The 21,105-nt window shown below is 44.9% G+C and overlaps 2 protein-coding genes across 2 annotated transcripts; both read right to left on the bottom strand.

The window, feature by feature from the left end:
- Positions 1 to 3,513: 3,513 nt before the first annotated feature.
- Positions 3,514 to 8,010, bottom strand: LOC140365190 (uncharacterized). Its single transcript, XM_072451461.1, has 3 exons — positions 7,741 to 8,010; positions 6,239 to 6,359; positions 3,514 to 5,464 (listed from the first exon to the last, which is right to left on the bottom strand). The coding sequence occupies exons 1-3, from the start codon at positions 7,931 to 7,933 to the stop codon at positions 4,225 to 4,227; spliced, it is 1,554 nt and encodes a 517-aa protein (XP_072307562.1). The 5' UTR covers positions 7,934 to 8,010; the 3' UTR covers positions 3,514 to 4,224.
- A 9,454-nt stretch (positions 8,011 to 17,464) lies between these two features.
- Positions 17,465 to 20,730, bottom strand: LOC140365191 (uncharacterized). Its single transcript, XM_072451462.1, has 3 exons — positions 20,613 to 20,730; positions 19,041 to 19,161; positions 17,465 to 18,475 (listed from the first exon to the last, which is right to left on the bottom strand). Exons 1-3 carry the CDS (start codon positions 20,659 to 20,661, stop codon positions 17,647 to 17,649), a joined length of 999 nt encoding a protein of 332 aa, XP_072307563.1. The 5' UTR covers positions 20,662 to 20,730; the 3' UTR covers positions 17,465 to 17,646.
- Positions 20,731 to 21,105: the final 375 nt, after the last annotated feature.

The raw sequence follows: 21,105 nt of genomic DNA, 5'->3' as shown, positions 1-21,105 counted from the left end.
CTTTTGGGACGCGTTTGATCCTCTTTTCAAATCTAAAATAAAACCTTTTACTTCTGTTTCCTGACCCAGCTAAATCAAGCTGTTCTTTTTGAAGCAGTTGCCTCTGTTAATACTACATTTAGCAAAACACGATTTAAAAAAGAATTGACCAAAAGAATAAACTGAAATGTTTCCTGAATAAATTCACTCTTTAAATGTTTTATATGTCCACAAAATGAACCAAGACAATTAAACTTGGCTCTGTCCATGTTTTTACACATGATGAATATATAGTACACCTGTGTATAAATACTGCAGGATGTGTTTCTTCACCTGGAGCATGTATATGAGTCATATGCGCGAATATGTGTCACGACGGCACATGGATTGCACATGAATTTCACAGTAATTGCACATGAATCACAACAGTAATTGCACATATGACGGAATTGCACATGGTTAGGTCAGTATTGCGAGTGTTCAGGACTTACAGTGTTTGTTATTAAGTCTGACAGCAGCAGGAAGGAAAGACATGTGAAACCTTTCCTTCACACAGCGAGGGTGGATCAGTCTCTCACTGAAGCTGCTCTCCAGAGCGGACAGAGTGTCCTGCAGGGGACAGAGTGCCCTGCAGGGGGCGACACTCATGGTCCAGCACAGATGTGAGTTTAGCCAGGACCCTTCTGTCCCCCACCTCCTGCACCGAGTCCAGAGCACAGCCCAGGACGGAGCTGGACTTCTTGATGACTCTGTCCAGCTTCCTCCTCTCCCTCTCTGTGATGCTGCTGCTCCAGCAGGCCACACCTACAGGAGCTGATGCCACCACAGAGTCGTAGAAGGTCTTCAGGAGTGGCCCTGTCACTCCAAAAGACCTGAGTCTCCTCAGGAGGTAGAGCCGACTCTGGCTCTTCCTGTACAGTGCGTCTGTGTTATGAGTCCAGTCCAGTTTGTGGTTCAGATGAACACCAGGTACTTGTATGAGTCCACTCTCTCAATGTCCCGTCCCTGGATGTTCACTGGTGAGGGGGCAGTGGGGTGGCGTCTGCGGAAATCCACCATCATCTCCTTGGTCTTTCCCGCGTTGATGAGGAGGTGGTTCCGCTGACACCAGTCCACAAAGTCCTGCGCCAGTCCCCTGTACTCCACATCATCGTCGGACCTCTTCACCCAAGCCTATGACCTACCCTACCCCTAGCCTCCTCTACCCCACTGACTACACTTCTACCCCCCGTTACATCCCCATCATTTTCTTTCTACCTCTCCTGTCTTGTTTTTTTTTATCTGTTCATTATTGTGTATTGTACGTGCTGTCTGTAAATACCCCCCCCCCTTTTTTTTTTTATATGTCCAGCGTCTTTGGGTCCCTGAAAAGGGCTATATAAATAAAAGATTCATTATTATTTATTATTATTATTATTATTATTAAAAGTGCAGGAACAGCAGAGATATTGAAGAACCCTCAAGCTTCCAGGGCCTCTGGTAGAGGACCCCAGCTTGAAAGGGGAGGAATAGAGACCGCCCACAGAGGGGGAGGTGAGAGTTTATTGAGTGTCTGCTTATGATGTCATAAAGCAGACACTATGTTCTTGTATTTTAGGATTGTAGGATTTTTGACGCGTTTCAACTCCTCAACACTGTCACCGATTTCAACAAGCTATTCCTCTTTACGATCGCGTTCACCGTCTTAGGGGAGCTATTGCTTTACACATTTTTACATACCAGAATATTTTTCAGTATTTGCAAAAATAAATTGCTAATGCTTAGCGTTAGCATGCTAAGTATTAGCATTAGCATCTCTACAGGGAGGATGGGGTGCAGCCGGGTCACCGAGGCTCTCTCTCTTTCTCCCTGCTCAGGTCTGCGTTCAGCACGATCTTGCAATTTGTCAAGACAAACAGCTATTTGAATCGGAAATTATGCAATCATCAACTGTGAATTACTGAGCGTCGTTGGAATGCCGAAAAACGCATATATATATATATATATATATATATATATATATATATATATATATATATATATATATTACTCTCACTTCACCCTCCGCGGGTGGTCCCCTCGGGTCTTCTACTGGTGGCCTGGGGGTTTGAAAGTTCTGCGCAGTATCTTTACTGTTCCTAGCGCTGCACTTTTCTGGACCAAGATCTCCGACATCCTTCCTGGGATCTGTTCGAGCCATTCTTCCAGTTTGGGGGTCACTGCCCCAAGTGCTCCGGTCACTACGGGCATCACTGATACCTTCACGCCTAGAGCCTCCTCCAGCTCCTCTCTGAGGCCTTGGTATTTCTTTAGTTTCTCGTGTTCCTTATTGCGGATGTTTCCATCCCATGGAACTGCAATGTCCTGCAAAGGTGTAGGCTGTCCAAAGGGGGCCCTGAGACCATCCCACACATAACTGCAGGGTCCAAGATGCTGCAGGGACAGCATACATGGAGCGCCATAACCAGGTGGCTGGTATAGTGTACAGAAACATCTGTCCAGAGTATGGGCTGGAGACCCCAAGGACAAAGTGGGAAACACCTCCAAAGGTGGTGGAGAACGACCGAGCCAAGGTCCTCTGGGACTTCCACATACAGACTGAATGGTAATGGAGAACCATCCGGACATAGTGGTGGTCATCAAGGGTCAGAGGAAAGTCGTGGTGGTGAACATTGCAGTGCCATGGGATGGAAACATCCGGAAGAGGGAACACGAGAAACTAGAGAAATACCAAGGCCTGGAGTGTGAAGGTATCAGTGATGCCCGTAGTGACCGGAGCACTTGGGGCAGTGACCCCCAAACTGGAAGAATGGCTCGAGCATATCCCAGGAAGGACGTCGGAGATCTCGGTCCCGAAAAGTGATAGGAACAGCAAAGATACTACGCAGAACCCTCAAGCTCCCAGGCCTCCGGTAGAGGACCCCAACTTGAAAGGGGACCACCCGCGGAGGGTGAGGTGAGTTTGTTTTTTAAAATAAAATTGATACATCTCCGCCTCCGTTCACTTTTCCCCTGGCCTAGTGTCTCTTCGAAGCGCCTTGTTTGCCATCTACAAGTTCCTTTTTATCAACAGAGCAATTATAGTACTAAGAGTGATCTCCTGGGGTTGATTGGGTTCTTGGGGTTTGGTTCTTGGGGTTAGGTTCTTGGGAATAGTGGATCGGCATTAATTCTCACAATCATCTTTTAATGTTAAATGTTTATTCAAATATCTTAGAAATATACAAAAGTGAAACACAGTAACACAATAAATATACATGTTTGTGAATCTGTCCCTGTCCTCTTCCCGTCCTCCTCCCGCCCTCTTCCTGTCCTTTTCCCGCCCTCTTCCCGTCCTCTTCCCGTCCTCTTCCTGTCCTCTTCCTGTCCTCCTCCTGTCCTCTTCTAGTTCTGGAATATTTTATGTGGATACAATATTTTAAGTCCAAGTTTTTTTTTTAAATAAATGTTGAATATAAAACACATAAGATAAACAGAAACAGAATATTTTGTGAAAATGTCAATAAAACAATCAATAAAACACATGTACAAGAACACAATATGGAATAAAATTCTTTAATTAAAATAAGATCACAGACTTTAACGAGTGCTTTGAGTTCATTAAAGGCATCAAATCATGTCATTTCAAAGTATTTGTGTTTCGTTCTGGAGCAAAGTTCCTGAAATCCAGAAAAATTGATTAATACTTGATCTGATGTTCAGCAAATGTGAAATAAAACCCCACCTAGAGCTTTAGAGACAAACAGAAGCTGGACCTTAGAGCGGGACCTTAGAGCGGGACCTTAGAGCGGGACCTTAGAGCGGGACCTTAGAGCGGGAGAGCTGCGCACTCAACCAACAGGAGGCTCACACAACCAACAGGAGGCTCACTTAACCAACAGGAGGCTCACTTAACCAACAGGAGGCTCACACAACAAACCGGAGGCGCACTCAACCAACAGGAGGCTCGAACAAGCAACAGGAGGCGTACTGAACCAACAGGAGGCTCAAACAACCAACAAGAGGCGCACACAACCAACAGGAGGCACACTGAACCAACAGGAGGCGCACACAACCAACCGGAGGCTCACTCAACCAACAGGAGGCTCACTTAACCAACAGTAGGCGCACTCAACCAACAGGAGGCTCGAACAAGCAACAGGAGGCGCACTGAACCAACAGGAGGCTCACTCAACCAACAGGAGGCTCACTCAACCAACAGGAGGCTCACTCAACCAACAGGAGGCTCACTCAACCAACAGGAGGCTCACTTAACCAACAAGAGGCTTACTCATCTGCATGTTGAACTTTGGGTTCTTCAGGATGTTCAAACTGAGCGTCCTGTGAACTTCCTTCGTCACGCGTGTGTCTTTGCACATGTTTATTTAGATTACCCTTACGGTTAAACGCTTTATCACAGATGGGACAGCTGTAAGGTTTTTCCCCTGTGTGCGTTATTCTGTGAACTCTTAGAGCAACTCTTTGGGTAAATGTTTTCTTACATGTAGAACAGCTGAAAGGTCGTTCACCTGTATGTGTTCTCATGTGGATATCCAGATCATAACGTCTAAAAAATGCTTTCTCACAAATTGAGCAGCTGTAAGGTCTCTCTCCCGTGTGTCTCAACATGTGGGCCCTCAGAGTGCACTTGTTCGCAAAGGCTTTCTCACACATGGCACAGAGGTAAGGCTTTTCTCCCACGTGAGTTCTTTTATGTACGACTAGATCAGATCTCTGGGGAAAGGTTTTGTCACAGAACAAGCAGCCGTAAAGTCTGTCACTGGTGTGTGCTTTTGTGTGCAACTTGAGGCTAATTCTATGTTTGAAACGTTTATCGCAAAACGAACAACTGAATGGTTTTTCCCCCGTGTGTGTCCTCATGTGGACGTCCAGTTCACTGCGTTTGATAAATCCTTTCATACAAACAGAGCAGCTGTGAGGTCTTCTTCCCGTGTGAGTTTTCGCGTGCGTGCAGAGACTGGAGCTGTCGGCAAACGCTCTGTCACATGTCGAGCAGCTGTAAGGTCTCTCTCCGGTGTGTCTTCTTCTATGTATATTTAGATGAGACTTGCGGGAAAAAGATTTCTTACACATTGAACAGCTGAATGTTTTTTCGCCTGTGTGTGTTTTTTTATGCGTCTCTAGATTAGACTTCTGGGAAAACGCTTTCTTACAGATTGGACAGCTGTAAGGTTTCTCTCCTGTGTGACTCCTAAAGTGCCGTCGTAGACCCTCTTTAGTACCAAACCTCTTTGTACAAACAGAGCAGAGGTGTTTCCTGTCCTCAGCTCCTTCGGCTATTCCTGACATGTCATGGTCTCCATCAGACTCTGTCTCCACCTCTGCGGCTGAACAGCTGAATGGAGCTCTCCAGTCTTCATCATTGTCAGAAGAGTTCTCAGTGTCTCCCTCTTGTGGCTCTGCGCTGAGGTCCTCTTCCTGTGCTTCCTCTTTGTGCTCAGTTTGTGTTTGTTGCCGCGACGACTCTTCTGACGTCACACAGACAGATCTGGACTCTGGGACAGACCTGTAAGTCAAAAACACAGAACATGGCTCATATGTGTGTAAATGAGGCCTACAGTAGAACATGGCTCAGATGTGTGTAAATGAGGCCTACAGTAGAACATGGCTCAGATGTGTGTAAATGAGGCCTACAGTAGAACATGGCTCAGATGTGTGTAAATGAGGCCTACAGTAGAACATCGCTCAGATGTGTGTGAATGAGGCCTACAGTAGAACATCGCTCAGATGTGTGTGAATGAGGCCTACAGTAGAACGTGGCTCAGATGCGTGTAAATGAGGCCTACAGTAGAACGTGGCTCAGATGTGTGTAAATGAGGCCTACAGTAGAACGTGGCTCAGATGTGTGTAAATGAGGCCTACAGTAGAACATGGCTCAGATGTGTGTAAATGAGGCCTACAGTAGAACATCGCTCAGATGTGTGTAAATGAGGCCTACAGTAGAACATGGCTCAGAGGTGTGTAAATGAGGCCTACAGTAGAACATGGCTCAGATGCGTGTAAATGAGGCCTACAGTAGAACATGGCTCAGATGCGTGTAAATGAGGCCTACAGTAGAACGTGGCTCAGATGTGTGTAAATGAGGCCTACAGTAGAACGTGGCTCAGATGTGTGTAAATGAGGCCTACAGTAGAACGTGGCTCAGATGTGTGTAAATGAGGCCTACAGTAGAACATGGCTCAGATGTGTGTAAATGAGGCCTACAGTAGAACATGGCTCAGAGGTGTGTAAATGAGGCCTACAGTAGAACATGGCTCAGATGTGTGTAAATGAGGCCTACACTTGCAGCTGCTCTTCCTCCTGTTTGACGCTCTGTTCCTCTGGCTCCTCTTTAATCTGCGGAGTCTCTAGGATTTCCAGGTTCAGACCAGGACCAGGACTCAGGGAGGACATCTGGACGCCTGCAGGACTCAGGGAGGACATCTGGACGCCTGCAGGACTCAGGGAGGACATCTGGACACCTGCAGGACTCAGGGAGGACATCTGGACACCTGCAGGACTCCGGGAGGACATCTGGACACCTGCAGGAGAAATGGGGAACTACAGGTCAAACACATATTTTAGATGAGCTTTATGTTGTGTTGGCGCCACCTGTCTCCTTTTAGTCGTACTGCAGCCTTTTAACTCTTTCAGCATCGCTCTCTGTGACAAAAGCATTCTTACTGTAACGAGTGAGACCAGAGGTAAAGACCAGAGGTAAAGACCAGAGGTAAAGACCAGAAGTAAAGACCAGAGGTAAAGACCAGAGGTAAAGACCAGAAGTAAAGACCAGAAGTAAAGACCAGAGGTAAAGACCAGAGGTAAAGACCAGAGGTAAAGACCAGAAGTAAAGACCAGAGGTAAAGACCAGAGGTAAAGACCAGAAGTAAAGACCAGAAGTAAAGACCAGAGGTAAAGACCAGAGGTAAAGACCAGAGGTAAAGACCAGAGGTAAAGAGCCGCCCTGAAGCCGCTCTGGAGTGATCAGATCGGATCAGCAGGTTTGACTTGTCTCACACGACATCATCAATAGAACAAACTTCTCACCATGGCAACACTAATTAACACATCATATTTTATAAAGGGCGCCATCTGGACGTCCAGCAGAACATTAAAAACCAACTCTCAAGGTCACGACATTAAGACTATGAACTATAGAACTCTAAAGTTCCAGGCAGAGTGACTTTGTGTGGCTAATGTTAATATATAATACAAATATATATTGTTAATATATAATGTTAAGTGTGAGTTGAATATGAGGCTCTGATTACTTAAGACCATGAGATATTTCAGTTTGTCTTTTTAATACATTTGCAAACATTTCGACTTCCGTTTCCTGTCCAGATGCTGAGTTTGCATGAATGAGAACTTAAATGACCTTTAGCAGATGAAACAGAGACACATTGATCGTTGGATCGTTTCCCTCTGAAGCTGCTGCAGATATTATCACTCTAGAACCCGCTCCATCACAGCTTTTGTCAGACTTGATTTGAGACAGACTCATTTAGAGAACGAACAGAGCGAGAAGTGAAGATGTTTTACTGTAACAGTAACTAGACACGCGTCACAAGGGCCCGTGGTGAAAAGGGCCCCTGTTGAGTTCCTACTAAAGGCCAGAGTTATTTGATATAAACATATGAGTCTAAATGATAAACGGAACATTCTCCAGAGAAGCTCATATCTCGGTTATTCGATCATGATTCCACCAGCTTCAGCCCTGTTCCGGCTCAAAGATGAGACTTTTATTTCGCTGCGGTCAGATAAAATCCTGTTTCAAAGTGTAAACACGCATGTATTTCTCACCGGGTCTGAGGAGCACGACTCTCGGGCTCAGGACAGACTCCAGCAGCTCCTGGTTCCTCTGGTTCTCCTCTTTGGAGCGACACAGTTCCTCCTCATACTCCGCGATCGTTCTTTCGAACAGCGCAAAGATCTCTTCCGCAGCCGCAGTCAGCCGCTCCTGCACCAGAGCTCTCAGCGTGCGCCTTTCACACATTTTACTCACTGTTTTTAGCTTTAGCTCCGAGCTAACCACCGTGAGACCGACGCACAACCCGTGCTGCGCATGCGCGAGTCTGAAGCCCGGGTCACGGCGCCGCCTGCTGGATCAGAGTGGTACTACTTTATGTCTTTGAGCAGGTGTGTAACAGGACAAAGCAGGTCTGTAACAGGACTAAAGCAGGTCTGTAACAGGACTAGAGCAGGTCTATAACAGGACTAAAGCAGGTCTATAACAGGACTAAAGCAGGTCTATAACAGGACTAAAGCAGGTCTATAACTGGACTAAAGCAGGTCTATAACAGGACTAAAGCAGGTCTATAACAGGACTAAAGCAGGTCTGTAACAGGACTAAAGCAGGTCTATAACAGGACTAAAGCAGGTCTATAACAGGACTAAAGCAGGTCTGTAACAGGACTAAAGCAGGTCTGTAACAGGACTAAAGCAGGTCTATAACAGGACTAAAGCAGGTCTATAACTGGACTAAAGCAGGTCTATAACAGGACTAAAGCAGGTCTATAACAGGACTAAAGCAGGTCTGTAACAGGACTAAAGCAGGTCTGTAACAGGACTAAAGCAGGTCTAAAGCAGGTCTATAACAGGACTAAAGCAGGTCTATAACGGGACTAAAGCAGGTCTAACGGGACGAAAGCAGGTCTGTGACAGGACTAAAGCAGGTCTGTAACAGGACTAAAGCAGGTCTGTAACAGGACTAAAGCAGGTCTGTAACAGGACTAAAGCAGGTCTGTAACAGGACTAAAGCAGGTCTATAACAGGACTAAAGCAGGTCTATAACAGGACTAAAGCAGGTCTATAACTGGACTAAAGCAGGTCTATAACAGGACTAAAGCAGGTCTATAACAGGACTAAAGCAGGTCTGTAACAGGACTAAAGCAGGTCTATAACAGGACTAAAGCAGGTCTATAACTGGACTAAAGCAGGTCTATAACAGGACTAAAGCAGGTCTATAACTGGACTAAAGCAGGTCTATAACAGGACTAAAGCAGGTCTATAACAGGACTAAAGCAGGTCTGTAACAGGACTAAAGCAGGTCTGTAACAGGACTAAAGCAGGTCTATAACAGGACTAAAGCAGGTCTATAACTGGACTAAAGCAGGTCTATAACAGGACTAAAGCAGGTCTATAACAGGACTAAAGCAGGTCTGTAACAGGACTAAAGCAGGTCTGTAACAGGACTAAAGCAGGTCTAAAGCAGGTCTATAACGGGACTAAAGCAGGTCTATAACGGGACTAAAGCAGGTCTGTAACAGGACTAAAGCAGGTCTGTAACAGGACTAAAGCAGGTCTATAACAGGACTAAAGCAGGTCTATAACAGGACTAAAGCAGGTCTATAACTGGACTAAAGCAGGTCTATAACAGGACTAAAGCAGGTCTATAACAGGACTAAAGCAGGTCTGTAACAGGACTAAAGCAGGTCTATAACAGGACTAAAGCAGGTCTATAACTGGACTAAAGCAGGTCTATAACAGGACTAAAGCAGGTCTATAACTGGACTAAAGCAGGTCTATAACAGGACTAAAGCAGGTCTATAACAGGACTAAAGCAGGTCTGTAACAGGACTAAAGCAGGTCTATAACAGGACTAAAGCAGGTCTATAACTGGACTAAAGCAGGTCTATAACAGGACTAAAGCAGGTCTATAACAGGACTAAAGCAGGTCTGTAACAGGACTAAAGCAGGTCTGTAACAGGACTAAAGCAGGTCTAAAGCAGGTCTATAACAGGACTAAAGCAGGTCTATAACGGGACTAAAGCAGGTCTAACGGGACGAAAGCAGGTCTGTGTCAGGACTAAAGCAGGTCTGTAACAGGACTAAAGCAGGTCTGTAACAGGACTAAAGCAGGTCTGTAACAGGACTAAAGCAGGTCTGTAACAGGACTAAAGCAGGTCTATAACAGGACTAAAGCAGGTCTATAACTGGACTAAAGCAGGTCTATAACAGGACTAAAGCAGGTCTATAACTGGACTAAAGCAGGTCTATAACAGGACTAAAGCAGGTCTATAACAGGACTAAAGCAGGTCTGTAACAGGACTAAAGCAGGTCTGTAACAGGACTAAAGCAGGTCTATAACAGGACTAAAGCAGGTCTATAACTGGACTAAAGCAGGTCTATAACAGGACTAAAGCAGGTCTATAACAGGACTAAAGCAGGTCTGTAACAGGACTAAAGCAGGTCTGTAACAGGACTAAAGCAGGTCTAAAGCAGGTCTATAACAGGACTAAAGCAGGTCTATAACGGGACTAAAGCAGGTCTAACGGGACGAAAGCAGGTCTGTGACAGGACTAAAGCAGGTCTGTAACAGGACTAAAGCAGGTCTATAACAGGACTAAAGCAGGTCTGTAACAGGACTAAAGCAGGTCTGTAACAGGACTAAAGCAGGTCTGTAACAGGACTAAAGCAGGTCTATAACAGGACTAAAGCAGGTCTATAACAGGACTAAAGCAGGTCTATAACTGGACTAAAGCAGGTCTATAACAGGACTAAAGCAGGTCTATAACAGGACTAAAGCAGGTCTGTAACAGGACTAAAGCAGGTCTATAACAGGACTAAAGCAGGTCTATAACTGGACTAAAGCAGGTCTATAACAGGACTAAAGCAGGTCTATAACTGGACTAAAGCAGGTCTATAACAGGACTAAAGCAGGTCTATAACAGGACTAAAGCAGGTCTGTAACAGGACTAAAGCAGGTCTATAACAGGACTAAAGCAGGTCTATAACTGGACTAAAGCAGGTCTATAACAGGACTAAAGCAGGTCTATAACAGGACTAAAGCAGGTCTGTAACAGGACTAAAGCAGGTCTGTAACAGGACTAAAGCAGGTCTAAAGCAGGTCTATAACAGGACTAAAGCAGGTCTATAACGGGACTAAAGCAGGTCTAACGGGACGAAAGCAGGTCTGTGTCAGGACTAAAGCAGGTCTGTAACAGGACTAAAGCAGGTCTGTAACAGGACTAAAGCAGGTCTGTAACAGGACTAAAGCAGGTCTGTAACAGGACTAAAGCAGGTCTATAACAGGACTAAAGCAGGTCTATAACTGGACTAAAGCAGGTCTATAACAGGACTAAAGCAGGTCTATAACTGGACTAAAGCAGGTCTATAACAGGACTAAAGCAGGTCTATAACAGGACTAAAGCAGGTCTGTAACAGGACTAAAGCAGGTCTGTAACAGGACTAAAGCAGGTCTATAACAGGACTAAAGCAGGTCTATAACTGGACTAAAGCAGGTCTATAACAGGACTAAAGCAGGTCTATAACAGGACTAAAGCAGGTCTGTAACAGGACTAAAGCAGGTCTGTAACAGGACTAAAGCAGGTCTAAAGCAGGTCTATAACAGGACTAAAGCAGGTCTATAACGGGACTAAAGCAGGTCTAACGGGACGAAAGCAGGTCTGTGACAGGACTAAAGCAGGTCTGTAACAGGACTAAAGCAGGTCTATAACAGGACTAAAGCAGGTCTGTAACAGGACTAAAGCAGGTCTGTAACAGGACTAAAGCAGGTCTGTAACAGGACTAAAGCAGGTCTATAACAGGACTAAAGCAGGTCTATAACAGGACTAAAGCAGGTCTATAACAGGACTAAAGCAGGTCTATAACAGGACTAAAGCAGGTCTGTAACAGGTCTGTAACAGGACTAAAGCAGGTCTATAACAGGACTAAAGCAGGTCTGTAACAGGACTAAAGCAGGTCTGTAACAGGACTAAAGCAGGTCTATAACAGGACTAAAGCAGGTCTGTAACAGGACTAAAGCAGGTCTGTAACAGGACTAAAGCAGGTCTGTAACAGGACTAAAGCAGGTCTATAACAGGACTAAAGCAGGTCTATAACAGGACTAAAGCAGGTCTGTAACAGGACTAAAGCAGGTCTGTAACAGGACTAAAGCAGGTCTATAACAGGACTAAAGCAGGTCTATAACAGGACTAAAGCAGGTCTAAAGCAGGTCTATAACAGGACTAAAGCAGGTCTATAACAGGACTAAAGCAGGTCTGTAACAGGACTAAAGCAGGTCTGTAACAGGACTAAAGCAGGTCTATAACAGGTCTGAAGCAGGTCTATAACGGGACTAAAGCAGGTCTGTAACAGGACTAAAGCAGGTCTATAACAGGACTAAAGCAGGTCTAACGGGACGAAAGCAGGTCTGTAACGGGACTAAAGCAGGTCTGTAACGGGACTAAAGCAGGTCTGTAACGGGACTAAAGCAGGTCTGTAACTGGACTAAAGCAGGTCTGTGACAGGACTAAAGCAGGTCTAACGGGACGAAAGCAGGTCTGTAACGGGACTAAAGCAGGTCTGTAACAGGACTAAAGCAGGTCTGTAACGGGACTAAAGCAGGTCTATAACAGGACTAAAGCAGGTCTATAACAGGACTAAAGCAGGTCTGTAACAGGTCTGTAACAGGACTAAAGCAGGTCTATAACAGGACTAAAGCAGGTCTGTAACAGGACTAAAGCAGGTCTGTAACAGGACTAAAGCAGGTCTATAACAGGACTAAAGCAGGTCTGTAACAGGACTAAAGCAGGTCTGTAACAGGACTAAAGCAGGTCTGTAACAGGACTAAAGCAGGTCTATAACAGGACTAAAGCAGGTCTATAACAGGACTAAAGCAGGTCTAAAGCAGGTCTATAACAGGACTAAAGCAGGTCTATAACAGGACTAAAGCAGGTCTGTAACAGGACTAAAGCAGGTCTGTAACAGGACTAAAGCAGGTCTATAACAGGACTAAAGCAGGTCTATAACGGGACTAAAGCAGGTCTGTAACTGGACTAAAGCAGGTCTGTAACGGGACTAAAGCAGGTCTGTAACTGGACTAAAGCAGGTCTGTGACAGGACTAAAGCAGGTCTAACGGGACGAAAGCAGGTCTGTAACAGGACTAAAGCAGGTCTGTAACGGGACTAAAGCAGGTCCGTAACGGGACTAAAGCAGGTCTGTGACAGGACTAAAGCAGGTCTGTAACGGGACTAAAGCAGGTCTGTATCAGGTCTGTAACAGGACTAAAGCAGGTCTGTGACAGGACTAAAGCTGGTCTGTAACAGGACTAAAGCAGGTCTGTAACAGGACTAAAGCAGGTCTGTAACAGGACTAAAGCAGGTCTATAACAGGACTAAAGCAGGTCTGTAACAGGACTAAAGCAGGTCTGTAACAGGACTAAAGCAGGTCTATAACAGGACTAAAGCAGGTCTGTAACAGGACTAAAGCAGGTCTATAACAGGACTAAAGCAGGTCTATAACAGGACTAAAGCAGGTCTATAACAGGACTAAAGCAGGTCTATAACAGGACTAAAGCAGGTCTATAACAGGACTAAAGCAGGTCTGTAACAGGACTAAAGCAGGTCCATAACAGGACTAAAGCAGGTCTGTAACAGGTCTGTAACAGGACTAAAGCAGGTCTATAACAGGACTAAAGCAGGTCTATAACAGGACTAAAGCAGGTCTGTAACAGGTCTGTAACAGGAATAAAGCAGGTCTATAACAGGACTAAAGCAGGTCTGTAACAGGACTAAAGCGGGTCTGTAACAGGACTAAAGCAGGTCTATAACAGGACTAAAGCAGGTCTGTAACAGGACTAAAGCAGGTCTGTAACAGGACTAAAGCAGGTCCATAACAGGACTAAAGCAGGTCTAAAGCAGGTCTATAACAGGACTAAAGCAGGTCTATAACAGGACTAAAGCAGGTCTGTAACGGGACTAAAGCAGGTCTGTAACGGGACTAAAGCAGGTCTGTAACTGGACTAAAGCAGGTCTGTGACAGGACTAAAGCAGGTCTAACGGGACGAAAGCAGGTCTGTAACAGGACTAATGCAGGTCTGTAACGGGACTAAAGCAGGTCTGTGACAGGACTAAAGCAGGTCTGTAACGGGACTAAAGCAGGTCTGTATCAGGTCTGTAAAAGGGACTAAAGCAGGTCTGTGACAGGACTAAAGCAGTTCTGTGACAGGACTAAAGCTGGTCTGTAACAGGACTAAAGCAGGTCTGTAACAGGACTAAAGCAGGTCTGTAACAGGACTAAAGCAGGTCTGTAACAGGACTAAAGCAGGTCTATAACAGGACTAAAGCAGGTCTGTAACAGGACTAAAGCAGGTCTGTAACAGGACTAAAGCAGGTCTATAACAGGACTAAAGCTGGTCTGTAACAAGACTAAAGCAGGTCTATAACAGGACTAAAGCAGGTCTGTAATAGGACTAAAGCAGGTCTATAACAGGACTAAAGCAGGTCTATAACAGGACTAAAGCAGGTCTATAACAGGACTAAAGCAGGTCTGTAACAGGACTAAAGCAGGTCTGTAACAGGACTAAAGCAGGTCTATAACAGGACTAAAGCTGGTCTGTAACAGGACTAAAGCAGGTCTATAACAGGACTAAAGCAGGTCTGTAACAGGACTAAAGCAGGTCCATAACAGGACTAAAGCAGGCCTGTAACAGGACTAAAGCAGGTCTATAACAGGACTAAAGCAGGTCTATAACAGGACTAAAGCTGGTCTGTAACAGGACTAAAGCAGGTCTGTAACAGGACTAAAGCAGGTCTATAACAGGACTAAAGCAGGTCTGTAAGGGGACTAAAGCAGGTCTATAACAGGACTAAAGCAGGTCTGTAACAGGACTAAAGCAGGTCTATAACAGGCCTAAAGCAGGTCTATAACAGGACTAAAGCAGGTCTAAAGCAGGTCTATAACAGGACTAAAGCAGGTCTATAACAGGACTAAAGCAGGTCTGTAACGGGACTAAAGCAGGTCTATAACAGGACTAAAGCAGGTCTATAACAGGACTAAAGCAGGTCTGTAACGGGACTAAAGCAGGTCTTTAACGGGACTAAAGCAGGTCTGTGACAGGACTAAAGCAGGTCTGTAACGGGACTAAAGCAGGTCTGTAACAGGTCTATAACAGGACTAAAGCAGGTCTGTAACAGGACTAAAGCAGGTCTATAACAGGACTAAAGCAGGTCTGTAACAGGACTAAAGCAGGTCTGTAACAGGACTAAAGCAGGTCTATAACAGGACTAAAGCAGGTCTAAAGCAGGTCTGTAACGGGACTAAAGCAGGTCTGTGACAGGACTAAAGCAGGTCTGTAACGGGACTAAGGCAGGTCTGTAACGGGACTAAAGCAGGTCTGTGACAGGACTAAAGCAGGTCTGTAACGGGACTAAAGCAGGTCTGTAACAGGTCTATAACAGGACTAAAGCAGGTCTGTAACAGGACTAAAGCAGGTCTGTAACAGGACTAAAGCAGGTCTGTAACAGGACTAAAGCAGGTCTGTAACAGGACTAAAGCAGGTCTGTAACAGGACTAAAGCAGGCCTGTAACAGGACTAAAGCAGGTCTATAACAGGACTAAAGCAGGTCTATAACAGGACTAAAGCAGGTCTATAACAGGACTAAAGCAGGTCTATAACAGGACTAAAGCAGGTCTGTAACGGGACTAAAGCAGGTCTGTAACGGGACTAAAGCAGGTCTGTAACTGGACTAAAGCAGGTCTGTAACAGGACTAAAGCAGGTCTGTAACAGGACTAAAGTAGGTCTGTAACAGGACTAAAGCAGGTCTGTAACAGGACTAAAGCAGGTCTATAACAGGACTAAAGCAGGTCTATAACAGGACTAAAGCAGGTCTATAACAGGACTAAAGCAGGTCTGTAACGGGACTAAAGCAGGTCTGTAACGGGACTAAAGCAGGTCTGTAACTGGACTAAAGCAGGTCTGTGACAGGACTAAAGCAGGTCTAACGGGACGAAAGCAGGTCTGTAACTGGACTAAAGCAGGTCTGTGACAGGACTAAAGCAGGTCTAACGGGACGAAAGCAGGTCTGTAACAGGAGTAAAGCAGGTCTGTAACGGGACTAAAGCAGGTCTGTAACGGGACTAAAGCAGGTCTGTGACAGGACTAAAGCAGGTCTGTAACAGGTCTGTAACAGGACTAAAGCAGGTCTGTGACAGGACTAAAGCAGGTCTGTGACAGGACTAAAGCTGGTCTGTAACAGGACTAAAGCAGGTCTGTAACAGGACTAAAGCAGGTCTGTAACAGGACTAAAGCAGGTCTGTAACAGGACTAAAGCAGGTCTGTAACAGGACTAAAGCAGGTCTATTACAGGACTAAAGCTGGTCTGTAACAGGACTAAAGCAGGTCTATAACAGGACTAAAGCAGGTCTGTAATAGGACTAAAGCAGGTCTATAACAGGACTAAAGCAGGTCTATAACAGGACTAAAGCAGGTCTATAACAGGACTAAAGCAGGTCTGTAACAGGACTAAAGCAGGTCTGTAACAGGACTAAAGCAGGTCTATAACAGGACTAAAGCTGGTCTGTAACAGGACTAAAGCAGGTCTATAACAGGACTAAAGCAGGTCTGTAACAGGACTAAAGCAGGTCCATAACAGGACTAAAGCAGGCCTGTAACAGGACTAAAGCAGGTCTATAACAGGACTAAAGCGGGTTTGTAACAGGACTAAAGCAGGTCTATAACAGGACTAAAGCAGGTCTATAACAGGACTAAAGCTGGTCTGTAACAGGACTAAAGCAGGTCTGTAACAGGACTAAAGCAGGTCTGTAAAAGGACTAAAGCAGGTCTGTAACAGGACTAAAGCAGGTCTTTAACAGGACTAAAGCAGGTCTATAACAGGACTAAAGCTGGTCTGTAACAGGACTAAAGCAGGTCCATAACAGGACTAAAGCAGGCCTGTAACAGGACTAAAGCAGGTCTATACCAGGACTAAAGCGGGTCTGTAACAGGACTAAAGCAGGTCTATAACAGGACTAAAGCAGGTCTATAACAGGACTAGAGCAGGTCTGTAACAGGACTAAAGCAGGTCTATAACAGGACTAAAGCAGGTCTGTAACAGGACTAAAGCAGGTCTGTAACAGGACTAAAGCAGGTCTATTACAGGACTAAAGCTGGTCCGTAACAGGACTAAAGCAGGTCTATAACAGGACTAAAGCAGGTCTGTAACAGGACTAAAGCAGGTCTGTAACAGGACTAAAGCAGGTCTGTAAACCAGGTCTGTAAACCAGGTCTGTAACTGGACTAAACCAGGTCTATAAAAGGACTAAAGCAGGTCTGTAACAGGACTAAAGCAGGTCTGTAACAGGACTAAACCAGGTCTGTAACAGGACTAAACCAGGTCTGTAACAGGACTAAAGCAGGTCTGTAACAGGACTAAAGCAGGTCTGTAACAGGACTAAATCAGGTCTGTAACAGGACTAAACCAGGTTCGTAACAGGACTAAAGCAGGTCCGTAACAGGACTAAACCAGGTCTGTAATAAGACCACCTCGTCACTACCATCAGCAGGACAAAGCCCTCCTTCCCACAATGCACCAGGATTCATGAGTGAACATCACAGCTCAAACTTCTTCTTCTACTCGTTTGTCGTCAGTGGAGTTTGATATTAGTGGTGTCGATCGATATTACAAATGAATCAGATGAATCATGTTTAATACATGACGAGCTTTATTTCATTAAAGGTTTTTTTCAGTTAAATAAATAATTTAATTATTTCACAAATTTAAATTAGTAATTTTAAAGCCCAAGTAATTCATGTCTCGGCAAATGTTCAGGACCAAACAGTGGATGAAAACTGGCTCTCACAGCAGTAGTTTCATCTGTAGTTTCATCTGTAGTTTCAGTTGTAGTTTCAGTTGTAGTTTCAGCTGTAGTTTCAGCTGTAGTTTCAGTTGTTTCTGCAGCAACAGAGCAGCAGATGGGGGCGGGGCTACGCACTGGTAGAACAGCCGACAGGTTGTTTACCTGTGTGCGTTCTCGCGTGCACATTTAAATTACCCTTTTGAGTAAATGTTTTGTTACAGATTGAACAGCTGTAAGGTCTTTCGCCAGTGTGTGACCTCATATGTCGTTTCAGTGTGAGGTCGTGTGTAAAACGTCTATCACAAGTGGAACAGCTGAATGGTTTTTCACCTGTATGGATTCTAATGTGGCGCTCCAGCTCCCCGCGCTTTATAAATCCTTTCAAACAAAAGGAACAGCTGTGTGTTTTTTCTCCTGTGTGAGTTTTCACGTGCGTGCTCAGAGTCGAGCTGTCGGCAAAGGTCCTGCTACACTCTGAACAGCTGTAAGGCTTTTCTCCAGTGTGTGTTCGATTATGTTTATCTAAAGTAGACTTTTGGGAAAAGGACTTCTTACAGGTAGAACAGCTGTAAGGTTTTTCTCCTGTATGAGTTCTTATATGTTTATCTAAAGTACTCTTAATAGAAAAGGCTTTGTTACAGGTGGGACAGCTGTAAGGCTTCTCTCCGGTGTGAATTCTAATGTGTATTTGTAAGTGTTCTTTTTTCCCAAATGTCTTTCTACAAACAAAGCACTTGTATTTCTTTGATTCCTCTTCCTCTGTCTCCACCTCTGCAGCTGAACAGCTGAGAGGAGCTCTCCAGTCTTCATCATTGTCAGAAGAGTGCTCAGTGTCTCCCTCTTGTGGCTCTGCGCTGAGGTCCTCTTCCTGTGCTTCCTCTTTGTGCTCAGTTTGTGTTTGTTGCCGTGACGACTCTTCTGTCTTCACACAAACAGATCTGGACTCTGGGACAGACCTGTAAGTCAAAAACACAGAACATGGGTCATATGTGTGTAAATGAGGCCTATGTGTGTAAATGAGGCCTACAGTAGAACATGGCTCAGATGTGTGTAAATGAGGCCTACAGTAGAACATGGCTCAGATGCGTGTAAATGAGGCCTACAGTAGAACATGGCTCAGATGCGTGTAAATGAGGCCTACAGTAGAACGTGGCTCAGATGTGTGTAAATGAGGCCTACAGTAGAACATGGCTCAGATGCGTGTAAATGAGGCCTACAGTAGAACGTGGCTCAGATGTGTGTAAATGAGGCCTACAGTAGAACATCGCTCAGATGTGTGTGAATGAGGCTTACAGTAGAACATGGCTCAGATGTGTGTAAATGAGGCCTACAGTAGAACATCGCTCAGATGTGTGTAAATGAGGCCTACAGTAGAACATCGCTCAGAGGTGTGTAAATGAGGCCTAGAGTAGAACATCGCTCAGATGTGTGTAAATGAGGCCTACGGTAGAACATGGCTCAGAGGTGTGTAAATGAGGCCTACAGTAGAACATCGCTCAGATGTGTGTAAATGAGGCCTACACTTGCAGCTGCTCTTCCTCCTGTTTGACGCTCTGTTCCTCTGGCTCCTCTTTAATCTGTGAAGTCTCTGGGATTTCCAGGTTCAGACCAGGACCAGGACTCAGGGAGGACATCTGGACACCTGCAGGAGTCTGGGAGGACATCTGGACACCTGCAGGACTCAGGGAGAGCATCTGGACAGCTGCAGGACTCAGGGAGAGCATCTGGACACCTGCAGGAGAGAATGAGGAAACGTTAAAAACCTTCAGTTCCGCCGCCTTTTAGACGGAGCTCAGCAAAGGTGGAAACGGTTCAGAACTTACAGAGGATGCAAGCTGTCAAAGAAGTCAAATACCGTATTTTCTGGACTATATGTCGCACCTTTTTTCATAGTTTTGGCCCGGGTGCGACTTATACTCCAGAGCGACTTAAACGTGATATTATTCGTTATTTTCACACTGACAACCACAAGAGGGCGCTCTGGGCTCTGAGCGACGCAGAAGAAGAATCTGCACTTCCTCTACCTCTGGAGTTTGTGGAGTTGTTTAGAAGTGACACAGAGGAAGAAGAATTCAATGGATTTAGTGATTTGGGGTAAAAATGATGCTTTGGTAAACTTGTTAGCATGTTCTTTATGCTATAGTTATCTGAATAACTGTTCATATGTTACGTTAACATACCAGACACTTACCACAGTTCTGTCTGTGCCTCATGTAGCTGAAGGTGTTAGCGTTAGCATACGTCATGTAGCTGAAGGTGTTAGCGTTAGCATACGTACACCTATTCACCATGTTCTCTCATCTGTTATTATTTTAAACTGCATTTCAAGAGGAAATGTCTGTTCTTGGTCTTGGATTTTAGCAAATAAATTTCCCCAAAAATGCAACTTATATGTTTTTGTCTTCTCTATTATGCTTTGGTGCGACTTATAGTCCGGAAAATACGGTAAGTAGGTTTATGTTTGGACGTGATAAACATATTCAATATCTAAAGTTCAGACGCGTTCAGAACTTTAAAGGAACTGAGACTTTATTTAAGCCCTCAAAGTCTTTGATCAATAATCATTAAACTCTGATTATTGCGATAAAATCAAAAGATAGAAGTTAAAATGTAAGAATATAATCAATAATCAATCAATTCTCATTTACTTTTGGACGACTGAAGAATTTACAGCCGAAAGACAAATACTGAAAGAGAAAAAGCATTTACACAGCAACTATCGCTTACATCATTAAACCACTTGCATAATATACAAATATTATACTGTACAAATATTATACTGTTAAAAATAGTCACTATTTCTCTGATCAGAGACATCTTTAATTCTCTTTTGATTAGTCAGAGCCAAAGAAATGACTTTGAGTGAAGCTCCTGCACCAAAGACCGTCCAGCCTCAGGCACACAGGTCACACAGGTCACAGAAGTCACAGAGTGAGCCTGACCCCGCCCAGTGTGACCCTCTGAGTTCACACGTGATCATGTCAGAGGTTCCGTGCGTGAGCTTTAAAGGAGACCGCACGGGTTCTCTCTTCTTCTCCTTTTCACTTCTCTCTTTCTTTCCTCAGATTATTCCCGCTCTTCAAACGCACTCACCGTCACGTGACCGCGGCGTCCGGTCCCCGCGCGCGGCTCCCGCAGACATTTACTCTGTGTTTTGTTTTTAGCTTTAGCTCCGAGCTAACCACCCCGAGACCGGAAAACTATCTGTTCTGCGCATGCGTGAGTGTGAAACCCGGGCTCGGGCACCGTCTGCTGGATCAGAGTGGTACTTACAGTATGTCTTTGAGAATGTTACAGTAGAAGAGTGAAAACCAGGTCTGTAACAGGACTAAAGCAGGTCTGTAACAGGACTAAAGCAGGTCTATAACAGGACTAAAGCAGGTCTATAACAGGACTAAAGCAGGTCTATAACAGGACTAAAGCAGGTCTAAAGCAGGTCTATAACAGGACTAAAGCAGGTCTGTAACAGGACTAAAGCAGGTCTATAACAGGACTAAAGCGGGTTTGTAACAGGACTAAAGCAGGTCTATAACAGGACTAAAGCAGGTTTGTAACAGGACTAAAGCAGGTCTATAACAGGACTAAA

The sequence above is a fragment of the Eucyclogobius newberryi genome, unplaced genomic scaffold (assembly GCF_026437365.1).
Source record: "Eucyclogobius newberryi isolate DKJ021-1_F unplaced genomic scaffold, fEucNew1.0.hap1 SCAF_19, whole genome shotgun sequence".
NCBI lineage: Eukaryota > Metazoa > Chordata > Actinopteri > Gobiiformes > Gobiidae > Eucyclogobius > Eucyclogobius newberryi.
Note: the sequence above shows the minus strand (reverse complement) of the source record. Positions and strands in the feature narration are given on the sequence as shown.